The sequence below is a fragment of the Branchiostoma lanceolatum genome, chromosome 6, assembly GCF_035083965.1.
Source record: "Branchiostoma lanceolatum isolate klBraLanc5 chromosome 6, klBraLanc5.hap2, whole genome shotgun sequence".
Lineage (NCBI taxonomy): Eukaryota > Metazoa > Chordata > Leptocardii > Amphioxiformes > Branchiostomatidae > Branchiostoma > Branchiostoma lanceolatum.
In genome coordinates, this window is record NC_089727.1 from 14,992,615 (window position 1) to 15,014,006 (window position 21,392).

Genomic DNA, 21,392 nt, shown 5'->3' on the forward strand with positions numbered 1-21,392 from the left:
TTTGTTTTCGACAAACAGTTTATTGCTGATTCAATAAAAAACACATTGATGTCATATCAAGTATTCTTGGAGACTGTACAGATTGTCTTTTAAAACAGTGGCAAGAAAATCCAGTTTTATATCTGGAACCAATAAAAGGTACAAATACTATACAAGACCATAGGTGAGTTCAATAACACTCAGACATAGGAACAAGGTGGAAAAATACATGTACATGCTATATCATGTTTCTTGTTGTATAGAAAAAAATCCAAGAACAGTGTTTGTTGTTTTGGCTGAGGCCTTGACATTTACGCACATTAACCTCACTTTGGCAGACAATACGACAAGTTTACATTCACCGCCTTTTACCTCCACAACCGAAGTCAGGACCAGGGGTGGAGTGAGACGGAAGGACACACAACCTCTAGCCAGGAATGCTAGAATTCAAACACATGACCCCTTGATCCCATTCCCGCTAGCCTAACTGCTAGGCCTTTGATGCCACATCTTTTTATGTGAATAATACCTACCTGGTAGTACAAATAGTTGTTCTCTGCTTTGATTAACATTGAAAACTGGTACTCTATACATGAAATTGATACAAATGAATACTAATATACATGTATTACATATAAAACACAAAACAAGCAATGGTGGACGGAAAGAAATATAGCAGCAGAAGGAATACACATCAGACCTGGCAATTTTGTCCATAAAAATCAAATCTTAAAACCATATGGTCCAACATAGCACCAACGAATCTGTTCAATGCTTGTTTGTACACTGTTGATAATTAAATTTCAACCAGCATCATGAACCAAGAAATCAAATTGTGTCAGCCAAAGATTACTGATTATACAGTCATATAAATACACACACTTTCCTGAGTAACAACATATCTGTGAACCATACATTTGTATTTCAAATACCTATCAATAAAATTCAGGGCACAGAATTCTTTTCCCCTGCAACCTACAAAATTGCATGCTGCCTAAAATTGAATATTGCCTGCAAATTTATATCATTAATTCACGCTGGAACTTGGAAGTATTGGGCATGGACGCATCTCTGTATCCAGATATGGGAATAGCTAATACTACATGTACTACAGACGAGTACAGAAGGGAAGACCAAACCATGTTGCTACACTACGATCAGAAAAGGATGGATGTTGACTGAAGCAAATGATGATTCATTACACTAGCCTGTAGGCTAGCGTTGTTAGCTTTAGTCCGCTTGCACTGATTACTACCATACAACCCTAAAGCTAACAAAGGTGACATCCAGTCTAAAGCTCGGGGCCTTATCATTGCACATTTCTACATTCGTCTGCATGCAATTTCAGTGCTCATCAATTTCAGTGATGCCTGCAAAATAATGCAGGTATTTTGTTGCGGTCTGAAAATGGTATAATTTGTGATTGAAAGCTTAGAGTACTTTGTTGTTTTCTGAATCCCTGTTATGAACATGCGCCTGAACATAATTGATTGAAGTACATATACATGCATTTGTATAACATTGTGTGGCCAAGTGCATATCCAACAATTTTCTTAGGTTTACCATTGCAGTCAAAGTTAATGGTTGCTTCCAACTGAGAAAAGGGGCAGCTTCCATAGCACCATAACATACAAATGGTGGAAGAACTTTCATTCCAGGTACGTGGATGTTTTCAAGTCTGACAGTAGTAAACTTGGATCCAAACCTCTGAAATACAAAATGAACAACAGTCAATGCATGCATCATTATCCCCAATGACACATTTGGTGTTACACTGCCTTTCCCCTTCATGATGCATGTACATGTATACAGGTGTGTTAACTTGTCTTTATTTCTGGGCTAACAAGGTAAAAGATGTGCTTAATGAGGTAAAAGATGTGCATAAAAGGCCCATCATGCTGGCATTTTGATGAATTTCACTGACATTTTCTTTCAACTTCAATCTACCCCCTTCCCCGAAGTGTGATCCATCAAAAGCCGCATAATAATTGTAAAGCAAGGGAATGCCAACAAGTCCCTGTTGTTGAAATGCACTTATCATATTGGCAAATATACCACATAGATGGATTAGCTGGATGATTAGCTAACGTAGTGATTCACAGCTAAAGTGATGACATCTGACGGACTATTCCAATCCACGTGTGCACAGGTGCCTTACCTGCTCCTAGATTTGAGACTCCCAGCATCCCTTGTACTTGCCCGAGGCTGTTCTAGCAGCTGTTAATGAAGACAGATTTCCACATCAGCAAGACGAGTGAGGAATATTTTAACCAAGCTCAAGTAATTTTTTTAACACTGTAAATGCAGAAATGTTCCCGGGGATTTTATTTCACGGTAGGGAAAAAATGGAGTGTTTGCAGTGGTTTTGAGTTTGCGTTTGAAACAATAGTAACGCTACAGGCACACAATAGAACGGCTTTTCGCAGTGTTTTTTTCGGTAAAGAGTTCACTGCGAAAACCACAAACATAAAACAACCGCGAACATTTCTGCATTTCAGGATCATTTTCCAATTCCTGACTTGTTGTTTGATACAAAATACATTAAATTTATAGAATACATAATCATAGTAATTTTTGATTTTTGCGGTCAAAGTTGAATAAATCATGCATGACACCTGGTCACCACCTTGATGGCTGCACTTTTTAAATAAAATCACTTCAGCTACATGGAAAATGCTGCCGGCACAAGTACATACATATGTACATTGCACACTTACTTTAACATGCACTATGTGTGCGTCATACTTACATGTAACCCACATTATGCTGCATTGTAAATGTGCAAAAGAGAAAGAAATAATTATACAATAATTGTTTGCTGTGATAAGCTGTTAGTCTAGGAAAATTAGTAGGTAACATTGTTACCTTTCTGCCCACATGTACCAATTGCCAATTCCCTGAGCAATTTGCATTATCAACCCCACAGGTCATTTCTGTTAGCACTTTATCAAAGATCATCAAATGTGCCAAATAACAATATATCACTACTCCAAAGGCTCTAATTATTCAGGATGATAGTGTACTGAGATAAAAGATAAAATATGTAGACTGGTGTTGAACATATGTTCCCAACTGTTCTTATCATAGAAACAGTTACAGTTTTGCAATGATGCCTGCTACAATACCTAATTTTAAGCTTACAGGTAACATTCAGTTACCACATAAAAATGCCTATTAGAATCCTTTTAGCAATAGTTGCAGTATGTATTCAACCATGCATTTGATGTTCAAAAATACAAACATATTCGTATGAGTTTTGAAGTTACTAACTGCTAACCGACATAAATGCATATTGAAAAACTGATCCATGTCAAACTGTAAGTATTAAAGGCATAGAACTTACATATCACATCACAACCATATGTTTAAATCATGATTCTTTTGAGGTTGACTCAATGAGATAAATTGTCTGACAACGTCTCTTTGATACTGCTTTAATGACAAGATTGAGTACATTCCACCTTCAAATACCACATTACTCAGTAACATACAGACTTCAAAGTAGACAATATGACTTGAATCAAACATGAAGAGGGCAATTTTCTACCACATGAACTGAATATCTCCATAGCAACTTCATGTTGGAAGCTGTCCAAGGGGCTATTTTGAGACATGCAATTTTTGGTACCACATGCCATGCTGAAGTCTAATCTGTGGGTTGCAAGGATGTAAAAATACTTATGAGAAGCTTTAGCTAGTGTGTTACAAAATAAAGTGTGTTTAAACATGTGATGCATTAAGAAAGGAAGAAAGCCGAACCTTAGTCACCCTGTTTTCTGCATCCCGTAGTCTCTGTTGTAAGCGGTTATTCTGTTCTTTGTACTCACCAAGCCTTCTCTCCAGCTACAGATATCAGAAAAAAAGACACATCAGCAGTTGGGCTTTGCAGATGGTTTTGATCTTATGATAGGTGATACAACATCTCAATCTGGGCAACAAAGGATGGCATAGCAAGGTAGCAGATGGTAGGACTCAACAGAATGATTTTTGACTGAAATAAATAAAACAAGAAACACATATCCAAATGTATAAAAAGAATACAAAACCCACATAAAAACAATTACTTTTTGATTTATTGTGAAGCTAAGTTGGCACTGGTGACTACAGCACCTGTAACAACTACAAAACATGATCTCACATTACTCTCCAAGCAGAGGTTGGGTGTCGTCTTGTTTTTATGTCTTTTTAGGTGTTTTTTTTGGGTTTCTATTTTGTCATGGTTTCCTTATGATGGGGTTTGTGACATAAAGAAACCGTGGCAATATAGAAATCCAGACAAGAACGCCTAAAAAGACATTAAAAAACTAGCCAAAACCCTACCTCTGCTTGGAGAGTAGTCTCACCTCAGCGTTTTTCTGTTGGCTGGACTCTAACAAGTCCCGAAGCTCATCGTTGTACTTCTTATGTCTGCTGAGTTCAGACCTGTCAAAGGACATTGACATTGATCACTTTGTATATAAAAACATATTTCCTTTACATTCTCTTCACACTACAACAGTGTGTGGCAATGGCTGTTAAGTCTTGAAAATTGTACATGATGGATGTAAAATAAATAGCGCCGACCAAGAGAAAAATGTTATTGGTAGGGTAGCTGTAAGAATCATTGGCAAAGAATACTGTAAATGCAGAAATGTTCTCAGTGGTTTTATGTTCGTGGTTTTTGCGGTGAACTCTTTGCCGTGAACATAATACCACTGCGAAAAGCCATTCCACTGTGTGACTGTAGCGCTACTATTGTTTCAAATGCAAGTTTAAAACCACTGCGATTACATCTACCTACTGTGAAATTAAATCCCCGCAAATATTTCTGCTTTTTTATGACAACTGGTCACAAAGACCATGAGTCATGGAAAGGCTGTGACCTGCTATTACCCATAGGAAGTTACGAAGTCATTTTTCATGTGCATTGGAAGAGCAATGCTTTCGTTCTTCAATGTTTTAAGGCTTTCGTTTTTAAAGGTGGACTGAATGACCAAATTATGATCTTAAACAGGTTCTAGGAATATACTGAAAATAAAGTGCTATTGGGACTCAGTTCTGCCGGTAATGTGGGAAACATTCAGGACTTCAATCATATCTCTGGACAAAATTCATTGGCTACTGTGCCTGTCCAGCAGTAGGACATCATACTATATTCTACAGTCGCCTATTGCCTGTTGAAGACCCCTATTTGACTTCAGTACAAATGCTACATAAAATTACATGCATATTCTAGGCTGCTCCCTTTTAACCTACATGCATTAGCAACAATTGCTTCCAAGATGTTATACCGGTGCATCAGTTTTGCATACATATTGCTTTCAGTGAAGCTAGCTGTGAAATGAAATGAAATGCATAGAAATTGAACAACAAACTAGACAGGGGTTTCTCAAAGGTGTGTTCCTTTTAGAGGTGAAAGAAAAGCTACTGTCACTTAAATGAGGAAAAAGCAAGGCAAAAAAATGACAAAAGCTCACTGTCACTCTCAACAGAGTAAGGTCAGGATCCATGGAAGGGACTGGCTCAGTTAAACTGTAGTGTGACAACTAAAGTTCAAACAAGGACTTTAAACATTACATTGCCACATTGTTCGTTTGTTCAGACCTTTAATTTGTAATGCCTGGTGGCACATATAGGGCAGCAGGTTTCCTTGCTGTTTCAGTAGCAGGGTATATTTTCATATTTTTACAGGGAGGGGTTGTTTGGCCTTCCCCTTTAATGTGCTCGAGGTACCTCCTTGATCACGGGACCCCCATTTTTGCGTCCCTTTTGAAAGACAGGTGCGGGCCCAACCGAGATGTCTACTCAGGATTGGCAGTTACCAACTAATTGGAACTAGGAGTAGGAGCTCAACTGTGCTGCTATCAGTTGAGCTACAGAGACATTCCATAGCCACACTGAAAAAGTGGAAATATATGCAACCTCCCCAAATGTTGAATAAACTTTGACACCATTTACAAGCATAAAATTGACCTCAATTCTGAGAGCTTGCCCTCAAATTTTCTGGTAAGACCTTTGGATTCTTCTCTCCATCTGCAGAAGAAAAGAAAAGAAAAAAGAATATTGTTTCACCATGACCTTGATTTTATTTAGGAAGTTCAGTTACAAATTACACTGAATTAACTGAAACTACAGTGAACCTCCATAACTACAGCACACACAATAAGCTAAGTTCTAGAATTAAGTCATGCGAATAAAGCCCTTGCTTTTTATACATAAGAAACCTGAAAAATACATCATACCAGGAAGCTGCCAGACAATTAACAGGAATATTCAAGAGTCAAATTAAGTCCCAACTGGAGTGCCAGAATTTGACATGATGAAGGGAGCTACGTGTCAGTTAGGATTTCAACAAGCACAAAAACAGGATGTCTGGCATCTTATGCATGCAATTACCAAAGACGCACATACAGGGACCTGCAGTTGTAAGTGCAGGATAAGAGGGAAACCGTGATGCAGGCTGAAGACAAACTTCTAGTATTCACATCATATTATGAAAGTACAAAGACGATCATTATATTCTACCCTGCGTGGAGGCTACAGGAGGGATTTGAATCGAGTCTTATTCTGAGGGTTTGGTACGGAGGAGAACTTAACATGTATTCTTGGTCGACACTAACTAGTATTGTGGAAAAGCTTTTAACTCATGTGAAATCACTATTTTTTTCTTGTGGCTCAAAGTCTTTGGCCTGTCATCTAGTTATGATGATTTCACATTTCTGGCACTGCAACCCAAAAAAGTGTAGAATCATTGGTTTTTGACACACACAAAAAATCTTTCTGGATATCAGAATAAATCCCTAGTTTGCCCCTATTAGGTTTTCCTTACCATTACTCATCTGGCATCCCTAAAAAGGCTTTACCAAGGTAGTAAATGGTAGTTAAAAACAAATCACGGCCAGCGGACTAGCCTCCTGCTGTAGTGACTTGCACAAATGTGTGGTGCAAGGGCTACGGAAATGGAGATGGGCACCACGCCACCCTATACGTCTTATCAAGACGCCTGGGTCACTTTAACTTTAACAATTTATATGCATACTATTCACATGTTTAGCAGCAAACTTACAGAGACAGGTGACAAGTTCAAAGTGTAGCTCCCCGTTAGGGGAAATTACTGTGTAGGTTCAAGCATATCCTGACATATACCGATACATGTAGATATACATTGTACATAATGTAAGTGGGATGATTTTATACTTCCAATTGCTAACAGTGAGATGTGCTGAGCATGGAAAGGGACATAACATGTTCTACGCAGAATCACAATGCGGTAGTCCAGGTCTGCGACTTGGTGAAAATGCCAACATTCATTATGAATCATTCAATATTGAAAGCTAAATTCAATCTGTAGTAGCCGCTGATTGAGAAGTGTTTTGCAAGAGGACAGAGTTTAAGTGCTGTGGTGTGTTAAGTTATGTTTTTTTCCTCATGCATGAGTTCAAAGCTTTGATTCCATGATCTAATCAAAGCAATTTTCCTGGGTCATAACCTGAGGCTTTTGTACTTAAAATGGGAAGTTAAATTTTGAGATCTTGAGAATTCTTAGCACTTTTGCTGAACCTTCCCACCAAATTGGGTAGCTTACTCTGGCTACAGAACAGACTGAATCAACGTGAGGATTGAAATGCATTAAATATTTTGTGACTTTTGATCTAAAGGTTCTTCCCTTTTAACCTCATCCTTTCATCACACTGAATCTTGTGAACTAGACATTGTACAATCCATTCTGTTATTACTGCAGTCAAAACTGGTAAATGGAGTGCAGAAGCTTACACAATTGAAGACGTTTCCCCTGTCAAATCCCATTGTATAATGCAAAAGAGTGAGTCTAATTTCATACACTTGCATCTCTCTGAAAGAGAACACTTTCTTCTCTCTTCCAACAGACTCTGATGCAGAAAATAGCAATCTTTTGTACATGAATCCAGTGAATGTGGCCGCTGTAGCACAATCTATCAACTCTACAAAGTCAAACTTGAAAGGTTACGGGTACTATAGGAAAAAATGAAGGGAAAGTTGATCTCTCAATCTATGGTATAACATTATTATGAGTCAGTACCTAGAATTGTTGGCTCATGTTGTAGATTACACAAACACCCCACAGGGCTGGCTGGCAGTCACAGATAACATTCTCCACCCACTGGTGGACATGAAGGGTATCGGGTCTGTCTTAATAGATCACACACACTGGCGAATAACTGACTAGATATAAGCCACACATTTGTCACATACACATTATCTGAATACTTTAGAAGTGCCTTCTTAATTTCATGACATGTAGTTATAAATAAAGTTAGAAGAATGATCAGCTCTGTCGAGAAAGGATCTCATTCTTGTCAGTATTTCCTACAACAGGATGATTAGAAAATGTAAGAATGAATTTTAACCATTGTGATTCAGGGTAGACATAATTGCTATTAGTATAAAGAACACGAGATGGAATTCTAGGAAAGATGTGAAATTTGAGTTCTCATCTAGAAAAAGATACCCAACAGCCTTGCTATATTGCTTTTGAAACCACATTTGACTCTTGATAGAAGCTAAATAAGAGAAAATAAAAAAACTCAATGTAAGTGGTTGGAATTTAGTCTGGGTGCCATCCTACATGTACTTAGTTTAGTCTGCTCTGAATGACTACAGTAACCACTTATAAGTTTTGTCGTGCTCCAAAAAATGTTGAAACACAAGAAGCTGCTGAGAAATTTCAATACATACATGTATATGTGTGCATTTCATACATGTAATGCATGCATGCACAAATAACAGTACTAAAAATACATCAATCTTAATGTAATACTATGGATTTATAATGCTTTGATCTAAACAATTTCATGGACAACTCTCTGGGGTTCTCACAAAGGGCTTCTCAGACAGGAATAAGATCATGATGTGTTTCATACTTCAACTTCATTATCTGTTGAGCCTGTCTCTCCTTGGGTGCAAATATGGCGCTTTACTGACACTGCAGTGACGCATATCAAGAAGACTCATTTATCATATTACTGTAATCATGTGAACTTTGCCATGCTAACATCCACATGACTGACATCCATGGTAATATTGAAAAGAGCCAGAAATAAAAGGTTGATTCAATCTGAAGACTCTCCTGGGTTGGAGTTGTAGGGTGTTTATTACAATATATATTCATAATTCAGAGTAGCTATGGTACAGAAGTGAATCTGAGTGTCAGAATGTTGCATGCTTGTGAACAAAATGATCTAGAAAAGACTTGGGCTGAAGAAGCAAAGAATAACAAAGAAAAAGCTGATTGTTGCTCTTCCTTCTAAAGATATTTGAATCATGCTACATTTGGCCAATATCCAACTGTACGAATTCCTCATACATCATATGCCATTGGTTCAATAAGCGGGGGACAATGAAGATATAAGATGTGCCTGTGAACTACATGTACATGTACACAAGGCGAGTAGCACAGTCACTGAAATACACAAGGCCAATTGCACAGTCTCCTGACTCCCGGGAATCGAGCCCTGGCCAGCCAATGCACTTACCACAAGGCTAAAAGGTCCGGACCAGGTAGAATGGTCAGTAAGTGGCGATTGAACCACACTGTTACAATTGCACTTACTTGGCATTCATCTTCTGTTGTGCAGTGAGCAGTTTCCTGAGTTCAGACATTGACTGTCTGTTTGCGTCCTCTGTTCCCTCCAACTTCACCGTAAACTCTCTCTCTCTCTGTTTGTGCTCCTGTTCCAGCATTGCCACCTTTTGTAGAAACACATGGCAGAGTTTTGCATTATTCAATATTGTCATTGGATTTCTGTTATAGTTTAATTTCCTTTTACTTGTCTAAATACTCAAGTTGTCAAAATCAAGTTTCAAGTACAAAATATGTAAGTATTTGCCCCTGATGGGGTATATGGGGTACCAACATGTAGATGTATAAGAGGAAGCAACAATCACTGATCAGAAATGACCCACACTGAAAAAAGACTTTAGATAAGAATTCCATATCTATGGCTATACGTTGAAAAGTAGGGGGAAATGAGACTTCCTGACACAAACAAACAGACAAACACACAAACCCACCCACCTGTCTAGCTGCCTTCCTCTGTGCCTCCTGTCCCTGTCTCCTGCCATTGTTGGCCTCCTGCTGCAGTTTGCTTACCTCCTCCTGCAGTTTTATCTTGTCCATAGTCAGGTCCTCGCAGTCCTTCCGCAGAGACTCCACGCGGTTGGCTGTCTGTGAGAGGATGGCCTCATGCTGCAGTTTGTTCTGGTCTCTGCTACATGGTAGGGGGAAAGGATCGGTTAACTTGTGACTGAGCTAGACTGTCAACAATACCAGACAGGTTTCAACTTAAAAGACTTCAAACAGACCTCTGACTTGATTTTGGATCATGACTTTGATTTGATGATTTGGCTTTATATAATTACTTTTGTTTAGTTATCTATATATGTTGTTACAGTATCATTTGTTCCTTACTATGATTTCATTATCATTTTCTGTATATACCTTTGAGCTATGTTATGTAATTTATGTACCATTTGTCCTACATGTATGTTCTCTGGGCCCTCTTGGAAATCAACAATCGTGTTGTAGGGGCTACCCAGATGTTTTGAAGATGAAATAAATAAATATAGCAAAGAATGCAACTACACTAGGATGGCAGAGTTTCCTGTAGTGAATTAACAAATTTACAAACTCACTCATCCTCCATTTTCTTCAGTTTCTTCTGAAGTGATCTGAGGTTCATGTCAGCCTCGTCTCTGGCCCTCTCGGCGTTGAACAGCCTGTTAGTCAGCTCAGACGCATGTCCGCCCTCCCCCTCTCCTGATTTGTACACCTGATAAAGAGAAATCTTTCAATATCTGTATCTGTACAGTCGGTATAACCCCCATTTGGCATAACACACCACAATATTATCATTATCATATATTACAGTGGTGAAAGATTCACAGATACAGGTACTTGTATGTACATGTCTAAACATGTATGACATAAAACTACAATATGAACTATGTTTTCCACTGAAACATATGAGCTTCTGGCTGACAAAAACGGTCTTCTCTGTTATACAGAGATACAACTGTTGTAAGTTCAGATAACACACAAACATGTTACAAGAAGACTCAAAATTCTATGAGTCTATTGAAGTTCCTACTTGTACATACCTAGGGCAGCTGCACTAAAGATCTCTCAAACCCACTGTTTTTCAAAGTGGCAGATTAACAGATTAATGAAACCCTTTGAATTATTGTTAATGGAGGTTAATTACTGTAAGTCTACTTAGATCCGCGGTATAATTAGATCCGCGGGATCTGCGGCGACCTCTGCGCCGCGAATCAATTTCCCCGCGGATATGTTTATCGTACTTTTACCCCCCTCCCCACATATACGAGTGAGCTCGACTTCAGGGAAAAGCGACACATAAACAATGCCCGCGATAGTGTAAAACATGACAAGCTTTTACACAGTACATACGAGTTAACAAGTGATATTACATATGATTCGCAGGAGTTTGGCCGAGCGGCGTCGCTACTCCCGACCGCTACACACATAGAGTAATTTACCGAGAAATCAGAAAATAACTATGGAGATACACGCCACAATTTTGGCTTTGCATTGTTGTTACGGGCGTGGGGACGCCGTTTACCGGCGTACAATCACGCTCTTTTGTTTCTTGCTATTGTTATGCTTGCAAACCATCGATATCGGTGCCTTTGACATATGTTGATCTCATTAAAAACCTGTTTTTCAAGAAAGCCAGCAAAAATACGTAAAGAAAAAAATAGATTTTCGCCCGAGCATTTGAGTCCCTACGCTGTGATTTGCCGCCATTCGCCGCCATTTGTGGTCGTATTCGGTGGAGAATCTATCCCTTTAATTTTCTTCCCGTGGAAATTCTGCTTAGGTAGGGTAGATGAGCCGTGTTTACGCCGTGGTTTTACTTCAAAATACAGCGCGCTAGCGGCAAGGGCCGGGCTGGGCCGCCATCTTTGTTTACTCTTGTTTACCGCCTGTTCTAAGCGCTGATTGGTTTGAGTCAGAAAAACTTTGCTCTGATTGGTTGACTGCAAGATTTCACGTGATCACAAGGCGGGAATTCCCCGTCACAGTTTCGACGTGGACCGCATTTTCTGACTATTTTGAAGCAGTTTTGTGGCGACCTTCGTAACATTTTTGATTTTTAAAAATTAACCAAACATTTTCTGATGGCAGTATTCAGTTATTTTTTTCTACTCATCGCCCAGCGCGAATTTAGAACCACCGCGGATTCTCCATTTGCCCGAAACCGCGGATTTTAGGCCCCGCGGATCTAAGTAGACTTACAGTACATTTTGGGAAAGTCTAAGTGTTCCCCACTTTGCCTGATATACATGTAGATCACCTTTTCCAGCTCCCCCTCGACGGCCCTCTTCTCCCTGATGGCGCGGTCCACCTGAGCCTGTTTCTGCCCCACCTCCATCTCCAGTCCGTGGATTTCCTCCATCAGCTTCTCCAGGTTCTTATTGCACTGTTCTCTCACACCATCTACCTGAAAATCACAACCATTCTTAGGCCTAATTTACACATGCATTTTCCAAGCACACATGGAGCACACTCAGCCCAAGTTCGTGATTTTGGACCGTGTAAACAGAAATCTAGGGTACTCAAGTCCCCTTTTCCTGGACTCGCTCTCGACCATGCTCAAGTCACCCAGCAAGGGGGGCAAGTCAGACTCAAGTCGAATTTACTTGTGTGTAAATGCACAGAGTCAACTCCGAGTCTACTCCCAGCTAGTTATGCAATGCTCGGGTCAGAGGTCATACAAAAATCAGTAAAGGCACAAGGCGCAAATTTGGAAATTTGTTTGTTACTCTTTTTTGGCATGATTTTTCGGTAACTATTTCATAATTTTGGGCACTCTGTGGTACAAGTTGGTCATGACTTAAAGCGAGACAACACTGCGGTCGTCAAACCGCGGGCACAGCTGGGCGTTCCAAACACCATGGAGACAAAGAAGATGTCTAACCTCCTTCCTGGTTCTGGCTCCAGCTTCATTCAGCAGCTTTGCCAGCATGGCCTGAAGTCTCTGGATCTCCTGTGCATTCTGCTTCTCACGGACAATGGCCTGACAGGTTTCCATGATGGAAGAAACAAAGGAGGAACAAAAACGTTACAACTGTCCGCCACAGATGTCACAACTACAATACAATTTACCAAAATATCAATTTTCTTCATCCTGAACTGCAACCAAAGAGCAGTAAGGAACGCTACTTTTAAATTCTTGTTGATAGATACCATATACATTGTACATGTATGGAAGCCTACAACATACATATAGCTAAAGAATCAATATCTAAATGTTTATTTCAATTGTTATACAGTATACTAGACTACATCACAGTCTCTTACATCAACCTTCATCATGGGTGTTGGCATGAGTTAACAGAAGTCATGTTGGCCTGTTGGAGTGAACTAAATTTCTTACCCAGACAACCTGACAAAATCATGCCAACCAAAGATCTATTGATGATGTTACAATTGCGCTAAATATATGCCGTTTTTATGCATTTATTCTTTCAAACCTTGAGACATAGATATTACGTTGCTCACCTGGTCCCTCTCCAACAATGCATTCTCCACCATCTGTACGCTGTCTCGTACCTTCTCTGTCACCTCAAACTCCCTCTCCTCAAGCTCCGAGTTCTTAGACACGAGGGAAGACACTCTGTCTTCCAATTTCTTCTTCTCTTTCTGGAGACTATCAATTTCCCTTATGGCATCGGCAATCCTAAATATAGTAGAAACAGAAATCATAAAGTAGCAAAACATTTGAATACAAATGGATAGCTTTCTACTTATCATTTCTAAATATATTCAGATATTCAGTCAAAACTGTCAAAGAAGACCACTCAGGGGACTGATAAAATCTGGTCTATGTAGACAGGTGGTCAATGTAGACAGGATTCTCAATGCCTGTGTCAAAGGGAAAAATCATCTAATTAAGGGACCACCAAAAAGTGGTCACATTGACCAGGCGGTCCTTATATAGAGGTGGTCATTCTCACAGGTTTGATTTGACTGTACACATGAGAACATACTTAATCTCCAGGTCCATGGCAATAGTCTGCACCTCCTTCAGTCTGGTCCCCGCTGCCTCCTCCCTGCCCAGGGCGTCACTATTCTCCTTCTCCTGTAAACAACAACAACAACAACAACATCAGTTTAGAACAACAACATCAGTATGTCCCCTTAAGGGGTGAACCTTAACAGTTCACATTTCAAATTTTTTTATGCAGAATTTTGCTCCACTGGAAAGGGAAATCTTTCTAACAGTTCTATTTGCTGATGCATGTTGCTAACAATGCAAATTTGGTACATGGATGTCTCCCTAGCATAAAGACAGTTAAATCATTTGAGGATATTTTGTCTTTGGGAAATGATGACCCAAAATATTTGCATCCTCCATCTTTACATTGACTGACGTACACATATGAAGAATTTGCAGTTATGAATAATGTCTTCATTAATTTAGAATCATGTAAAGCTAAGGGGGTCTATTCTTTTTTTAATTTTTCCAATTTCAACAGCCTCCCTCCTTGAAATTCTTGTCACACAACAATTTTAGCTATGTATTCTTAGGTATTATATTCACATGCAAATTGAGATAACATGCAAAATGTTCTTTACCGGCCTGCTTTAATGTAAAACCAATTGATTTTATCTAAAGAGAAGTGTTGCCTGGGGAAAGGCATGTCAAATGAGAAGGAACATTATAAGCATTGTGCCATTTAAATTCCAATCAAAGCAAACATTACACAAAGAAATGATGTGCTTCAAACCCGCCTTTTAAGTGCAATAACCTCTATAAGTTCTAATCTAGTAATACACTGACTGTACATAACATACCACATCGTCCTAGGAATTATAACTTACTTCCTCTTGGAGACTGATTTCCTACTATTCATTGACAACAAAAGAAAGCTTGATTCAGACTTCTGTGCAGCTATTAATAATTACTGCCTTTCAGTGATCATCTACAAACAAAAGTATGACTTCGTAGCTTACAGATTACAGTGGTCAAAAAATGCTTGAATGTGTACAATACCTGGCTTGGTTACGAATTGCAAAACAGCAAAATCAATAGTTGGAAAAATCCAGGAAATACACCACAACGTAGTATCCTGGTTTTGGCATACAAATAATAAATGTGGATGTAACACAGACAGATGCTGTGTGCATAGAATAATAGGCTAATTGTTACATTGTAATAGCCTAGGGCAAAATCATAAAAATATGGTGCCACAATGGTGTTATCTGACTGCTTCAGGTACTGTATACAGTTTTGCTATTTGGTCTGTTAAATTATGATCCAAAATATTTCCCATAAACAAGCCTTATACACATGCAAATTATTACATTCAGGAACTGATGATGTAGCATGCTACAATATACCAACCTGTTTCTCAAAATAACCTCACATAACCTACACTTCCCACTATATGTGCAAATTCACATCCATCCATCCCTGCCTATCCCCTATCCCATTTCACCACACGGCACCAAACAAAGGCATGTGAATAACCCTGGGGCTTCCATGTCACATCTCCTATGCATGATTAGCAGTCAGACTGACAGCAAACATTCAGGGGGGCCCAATGTATGCCCAGAACACCTGTCCAGAACAATAGAAACCCAACAGTCTGCTACATGTACATCCATCATCCATTATCCTAAGATGACATCAATAAGAGTTTATTTGAATAAAATCATTATCATTACAGCATGCGGTATGATACAGTCAAACTTCAAACATGTGGCAGACCTTTGATATTGTTACTCATACTAATGTTCAATTTCAGGAACAGCTTAAATATTTATATACGACTGCATATCACTGTTTATGACCCAGACCTTATGTCCAGACCTGCAAAATCAATTCACTGTTACCCACCAGGGCTCTCCACAGAAATTTAATGCAAGATGGTGTTGTATCTCTGGGGAGGGCTAAACATGGTCAAAAATAGATAAAAACAAATTTCGATGAATTTATCAAAATCATCAAGATTTGAAAATTGATAAGGTGCACGTGGTACTGAGATCATAGGAAGGTGGTGCAGCACTAGTATTCCATTGCTAAGTGACTATACCCTGTGTTATAGGGAGGAAAACAATTTTAGCCCAAGAAAAACCAACAGGGAGACATACTTTGCTACTGTAAGTCACTTTATCTTCACGGTAGCGAAATTTCACGTTGTAAGGAAAATGGACATTTTCACTAAACTTTAACTTCATGGTGGCGGCAAGTGATTTACAACATTTTTTAAAAAAACTGTGATGATAAGTTCATGGTACAGAGGTGACCGTGAAAACAGTGAACATAAAGTTACAGTGAAAAAAACAAGAAGTTCAGTATGTGCCATCAGAGAGGGTTGACCTGAGGAGACCCTATCCTATTGGACTTAACTCACAAGGGATGGAGGTAATGGAATTGTACTTCAGACGTGTTGTATGCCAGCTAAGACTGTCAGCAGAGCTTTCTGATGTTCTCCTTGTAGAAATGCCTTAACATTTTAAATTCAATGTGGAGTGAAAGATCAGTACAACAGGTTTCAATAGACATGAATCAGTGTCACAAGCAGATGTGATGTGACAACTTACACAATGTAAAAATAGGTACTGTTAATACATCTAAGATTGCTATCAGGAAGGATATTGTTTGGTTAGTAGAATTATAATATAAGATTTATGTGGTACACGTAGTACTTCTTCTTCTTTGTAGTTGACCATACAAAAGTTGCTGTTGTAAGTAACTTTTTGTTGCGTCGAGAAAGGTCTATTGATATAATTTATACATTAATGACCACTGATCATATTTCTGAGTTTTACCTGTATTTGTCCATGTAAAAGTGTATTCACCTCGAGCTCTTCTATAGTTAGTAACAACCAATTAGTGGGTAGTAGCTGTTTACAACACACCGTGTTTGAGTGACTGTGGCAAAGGCCATGGAGAGCTATCTGTATATATGGTCCCCAGTAAACTCATCAGTATTCAGCATGGTTATCGTAGGGCCCTGTTATTGTGTTTTTCTCCACATGTAGAATCATGCACATTGGGAAAGGATCCCAAAATACATTTGGTATAAAGCGGGGTTGTTAGGAGGTAAGTGCCCGGTTCCATTAGGAGACAACTTTTATTATAATTTGATATTGTAAATCCCCAACGGCCCAGTGTAGTGTATTTATCTGGGACTACATTTTGTATACTCATGTCAAAAATCAATCTGAAGATTTCTATTGTACATCCTCAGATGGCCGCCTTTCCTGAATGCATTGGTTCATCACATATTTGAGACCCCGAAATCTCTGTCACAAATCTAAAAAAAGGAAAGCTTCACAATATTCAAATAAGGACTTTTCACACTTTAAATCTTTGTTTCCTGAAAAAAGTAAATGCCTTGTGTATCAGCTACAAGACCTAAGATATGATCAGAATAAACTAACCCTTCCTTTCAGTTGGTCATGTAGCTCCTCCAGAGTTTTGCGGGTTTCAGTGAGTTGAATGGCACTGGTGTGGGCTTCATACTTTGCCTTCTTTAGCTCTTCTCTCAATCTGTCCATCTCAGTGTTTTGGCCATTAATGGTTGCAATGTATTGCTGTGTTGCCTGTAAGATAAAAGGTTGTAGATTAACATAACAGAAATGTAAATATTTTCTTATGCAATATGAAGTCAATACATTACAGGAGACAGAAATGAGTCTAAGATGCATCAGACAATTTCAGTCATAATATAAATGTGATACTAGTACATTGTGTATTTCTAGCTTACTCTGGTATTACTGTAAAAGCACTTTGCCTCAACCACAAACACTTTTTCGCCAGTACTGGTGTTCCAGTGGCGCTACTATTGTTTAAAAGTCGAACTCAAAACCACCGAGGAACACTCTATTTTCTCCCTGACGTGAAATTAAAACCACGCAAACTTAAATGCATCTTTACAATACTTAAAGATGCAGCAAAGTAATGTTCATGGATAGAATGCAAGAGAGGTAATCATGTAAGTTATCCAATCAGATGGTAGCATATCAGAATCGTTTACCTGTTCTAGTCTCTGATTGGCTAGTTGCAGTTGTTGGCACTTCTGGTTCAGGGTCCTAAGCTGTGCGGAGCTGGCCTGTTGCTGTCCTGTCCTCAGCTGGAAATCTTGAAGCTGTTCCTTTTTTTCCTGCTGTACCTTGTCCAGCTCTCTCTGCGCTGACCGCCACAGGTCCATAGCATGGTCCTTTTCCTGTGAACATGTGCCATGACCATGACGGAGTTGTTAGTTATCTATACTGGTCTGCAATTAGGAAAAAAGTTGCTAAGAAAAGTGAAGACAAAACTGTGACCACCACACATGCATCTTCAGAATTTTTACAGAAATTGAATTTTTCCCCTTCATATTATGAATCAGCTTGATTCCCATAAGGCTGTACAAGAGACATACAGGAATACTATAAGCGCAGTCTATATGGAAAGTTATGCACTAAAAGCCACATACAAGAAACTGTCCAATAATCTGGTGCGTTAGTTGGTGTATTACACAGAAGTCAGAAGGTGAGTTAGATTGTACATTTGTATATCGGCTATACGTACACTCAGACAGATAATGCCAAGGCAGTGGAAAATAAATAAAAGTAACAAAAGCCTTGAAAATGCTACCATAATATTCTTTTCTAAATAATGATCATCATATCTAATTAATTCCTACCTGGTTAGCCAGCTGAAGCTGCTCCTGCAGGTTGTTAAGTGGGTCCCCCTCATCGGGTGCAAAAGAGCCCCCTGCCTGAACCCTGGCCAACTCCAGCTGGGACTGCACATTCTGATGCAGCTCTCTCTGAAGCCTAAGGTGCAAACATATCCAATACATGAATCTATTACTTAGCGCAAACTCATTGTTGTAACATTATGCATTATTTGGTGTTGGAGAATACTAACAAGCATATGAAAATGTGGTAGTAAATATTCATCAAGTACAGTGTGAGAAAATCTATTCAGACAAATAATCACTACAAAAATCAGGTACTACACAAATATTTCAGCAACAAAGCACCAACCTTCTTTTCTCTCTGAGCAACTTTTCGACACTCCCAACTAATCTTGTATGTTCTAACTCATATCTATAATACATCTGCCTCTCTCTCTGTGACTGTGGGCTGTATTCAGTCATGACTCATGGCTTACTCCTAATGTCATACTAGTATCCTGCAATACTGTAGACTCTACAGATTGTTGTGACCAATGTTGGAACAGACATTTCATCCCAGATGTGTCATTTTGCAACCACTTATCAATGTTCTTCATGAGGGGTGGGGGTTATGACTTTTTTGTAGATAAAACAGCAAATAAGTTAGTCCCTGTCCGGAATAATAAACCATGCTGTAAAACTGGGCATTTGTAACTTTTGACTGCAACAAATAGAAAATATCAATTTTGCTAAAAAGTCATCTGCCACACATGCTAAGCTGTGATGTCTGCTACAAATGCTGGACATGTGCACTACTACTGTAAATGCATAAATGTTTGTGGTGGTTTTATGATAGCGATTTTTGCAGTGAAGTCTTTACCGCAAACTTAAACCAAAAGCCATTCCATTGTGTGAATGTAGCGCTACTATTGTTTCAAACGTGGAACTCAAAACCACCGCAAACACTCCATTTTCTCCCTACCTCAAAATGAAATCCCCATGAACATTTCTGCATTTACAGTAAATCTTTAATCAATCCATATAGATCTGCTCTACTTTAAGAGACAGCTGGTGCAGACCTGTTGTTTTCTGTGACCAGCTGTTCCACCCTGTCCTTCAGCCTGGCCTGTTCTGCGCGGCACTGCTGAAGCTGCTCCTTCTGAGTCTGCATCACGTGGTCATACTCCGCCAGCAGGGGGGACAGCAGGCTGCGGTCCGTCAGCCACTGGGCAGGGGGGTCGTCAGGGGCGAAAAGGCCCCCCTGGAAAATATTCACAACACTTTTATAGAAGACGTGAAAAAGGACAACCAAGTGTACTTCTAACAATTCTAGGGCTGGGCTTAATGCCAATTTCTCATTTTCGAAATAAGAGTGATTTCACTACAGTTATGATAAGCATGTCAAAATCAATATCATTGATGTGACACTGAAGACTTTTTGTTCTGAATATTCATGACCAAAAAGTATTTAGTGATACCTTGGTTAATTACACATTTACATGCAGTTATTGGGATAGATAAAGAGCAAGTTCCCTACCTCCCCTGATCCCTCATTGACTGGCAGGTACTTATCCTGGTACTGACTTAGTACAGCATTCAGACGTTGCACTGCAGAAGAGACAAGGACATGAATTACAGTAAGGAGTAGTTAAGTCAGAAAAGTAATTCATATCATATACAGTATGTGCCTGTTCTAGCAGTTTTGTTGACCACATGACATAAAAATACTGTACATTTATTTATCTTCCCATTAACATATAAAGACTTACATTTAGTAATGAATAGATGTTTAACATTATGTATAAAACATTATCACTATAGTCACTAAACAACATTCTGTGAAGTACTACTGGTGAATGATAGAATGTCATTTCATGCATATTTATACAAAATGTATCATTGTGTATAGCATCTGTAGTAGATGAAAATAGACTTATTCTCTATTCGATTTATCTTTATCATTAATAAATTTCAACCCAAAGTAAACAAACGCGACTGTTTAAAAATATATATCTCAAATCAAATAAATAAAGCAAAATGTATCATGACCATATACTAAGTGTATAACGTTATATATATTATTATATGTAGGAAGCGTCTGTTTATAATTTTGATTTGAGAAATATTTGGCTGACTCTCAAAGCTGCTTAAATCACCAGTTTATCATGTGTTTCAGTTACTGCTTCCTTTGAAAGATGTTTAGGAAACTTCAGGCAATCTGAAAAAGAATCCTATTATGAATAATTCATAAGTAGGCCATAATTTGCTTCTGAACAACAAGTTAAACAACAACTGCACTGAACGTTTTTGTAACACCATCAACGGGTTATTACCAATCAATCATTCGCAGGCATCAGTGTCTGGAGGGTTATTACCGGTTTGAGTTATTTTTTCCCCTGTGTGACCAGTTAAGGCGTTCGATAAATTATCATGAGAGCGGTATACTGATCGATACACGCGTTGTTTGTAAGGAAAAATTGAATCCATAGGGTCAAATAACCCCCCTCCCATTTGACTGACACAGATCAAGCATATCGAAGCTGTCCTACAGAAAACTTGAACAGATATTCACACTTACCTTGCTCCCGAAGGAAGTTTACTTCATCGGACGACATCCTAACTTGTTGAAGTCCACACCAAAGGCTACAATTTGGTAAATTTTCACCGATTCAGTTCAAATTCGCGCTCTTTCTTTCCAAAGTCGGCCATCTTGGGTCACCTGTACGGCCCCAACAATTTGGACCAATCAGAGCACTCCG

General features: G+C 38.9%; 1 protein-coding gene across 3 annotated transcripts; it reads right to left on the minus strand.

Moving 5' to 3' along the window:
• LOC136436787 (sodium channel and clathrin linker 1-like) lies at positions 1-21,362 on the minus strand. Of its 3 annotated transcripts, XR_010756084.1 has the most exons (19): positions 21,212-21,362; positions 20,171-20,241; positions 19,713-19,894; positions 18,658-18,790; positions 18,007-18,195; positions 17,411-17,572; positions 14,008-14,099; positions 13,520-13,697; positions 12,936-13,034; positions 12,312-12,458; positions 10,630-10,766; positions 10,013-10,205; positions 9,548-9,684; positions 5,932-5,991; positions 4,323-4,401; positions 3,739-3,822; positions 2,729-2,745; positions 2,138-2,196; positions 1,622-1,686 (listed from the first exon to the last, which is right to left on the minus strand). XR_010756084.1 is itself a non-coding variant. In XM_066431100.1 (18 exons), exons 1-18 carry the CDS (start codon positions 21,246-21,248, stop codon positions 1,629-1,631), a joined length of 2,094 nt encoding a protein of 697 aa, XP_066287197.1. In that variant the 5' UTR covers positions 21,249-21,362; the 3' UTR covers positions 1-1,628. The 3 variants fall into 3 exon arrangements, 2 of the variants coding, with proteins under 2 accessions (XP_066287197.1, XP_066287196.1); XM_066431100.1 differs by lacking the exon at positions 2,729-2,745 and having other exon boundaries at positions 1-1,686; positions 10,013-10,202; XM_066431099.1 differs by lacking the exon at positions 2,729-2,745 and having other exon boundaries at positions 1-1,686; positions 21,212-21,361.
• Between the last annotated feature and the right edge of the window lie 30 nt (positions 21,363-21,392).

Bases quoted from the DNA above. Each gene is read 5' to 3' on its own strand.
- LOC136436787 (XM_066431099.1), bottom strand. From the start codon at position 21,248: ATGTCGTCCGATGAAGTAAACTTCCTTCGGGAGCAAG. The intron at 14,100-17,410 runs GTTAGTTTATTC...TGTTGTTTACAG, and splicing joins ATGACCAACTGAAAGGAAGG to GAGAAGGAGAATAGTGACGC. The intron at 9,685-10,012 runs GTGGGTGGGTTT...TTTCTACAAAAG, and splicing joins AGAGGAAGGCAGCTAGACAG to GTGGCAATGCTGGAACAGGA.